Source organism: Mizuhopecten yessoensis, unplaced genomic scaffold, assembly GCF_002113885.1.
Source record: "Mizuhopecten yessoensis strain PY_sf001 unplaced genomic scaffold, ASM211388v2 scaffold9791, whole genome shotgun sequence".
NCBI lineage: Eukaryota > Metazoa > Mollusca > Bivalvia > Pectinida > Pectinidae > Mizuhopecten > Mizuhopecten yessoensis.
In genome coordinates, this window is record NW_018408224.1 from 4,331 (window position 1) to 5,171 (window position 841).

The window sequence follows — 841 nt, forward strand, 5'->3', positions numbered from 1 at the left end:
CGGCTTACCAGAAAACTAGACACGGACCCCGAGCAGTGTGCACAAATATATGATTAAAAAATGTACTGTCTTTTAAATCAGCAACAGCCAGAGTTACTCAGTATCTCCGAACAGTTGAAGACCATGAATAAAACACAAACAGTACAAAGCTTTCAACCTATTGAAGTTTATTTTAGCCCAAATCCATTTCCCCATCAGTGTTTTTGATATGAATATATTATCAATTATAGACTTTGTCGAGGTTAACATGTGGTTATATGAACCTGAGACTTAGATATTAATTGATACGACGTCGAGATCAATATCACTTTTCAGGTCCATATAACACATCAGTTAAAATCCTGCTTTATGAAATATTAAATTTTCATGCTTTCATCATTTCCGCCCAGAGAACACACTGTATATGACAGACAGCATTATGACGTAACAATTGAAGTGACGTCGTAAAGAGAATATTCATCGGGTGTTTCTAACAATAGTAACACCGAGTTAATATCACAAATTACCGACCTCAGTGTGATTATGAGTCAACCATTGAGAATGAAGATACAATGATGTAATATCCATGATTAGGTACCTGCAGCAATCCGTAAATCCAAACAGCCCCGACCCCCCAGTCAATGTGTACGTGGTATCGGTGTGGTCGGTCAGGACGTCGGCATCGGTGGAAGAGAAGGGCCCGAACTGTGACCCCGCCCCAGTGTTGATTGGCAGGAAGTAAGTGTACGTGTCCTGATTCAGCACGGGCGGGTTATCGTTCTCCTCATTGATGATGATGTTTAGGTTTGTTGTGGCAGTGTGTCCCGCTGCGTCAGTTGCTGTCACTGAAAAAAAAAAAAAA

The 841-nt window shown here is 40.7% G+C and overlaps 1 protein-coding gene across 1 annotated transcript in view; it reads right to left on the reverse strand.

Moving 5' to 3' along the window:
- Positions 1–407: 407 nt before the first annotated feature.
- Positions 408–841, reverse strand: part of LOC110458790 (cadherin-6-like) — a 1,842-nt gene continuing 1,408 nt past the window's right edge. The window contains exon 3 of the mRNA XM_021510698.1: positions 408–824. Coding sequence (XP_021366373.1) covers positions 496–824 — 329 coding nt within the window. The 3' untranslated portion in view covers positions 408–495. The remainder of the gene's footprint in view (positions 825–841) is intronic.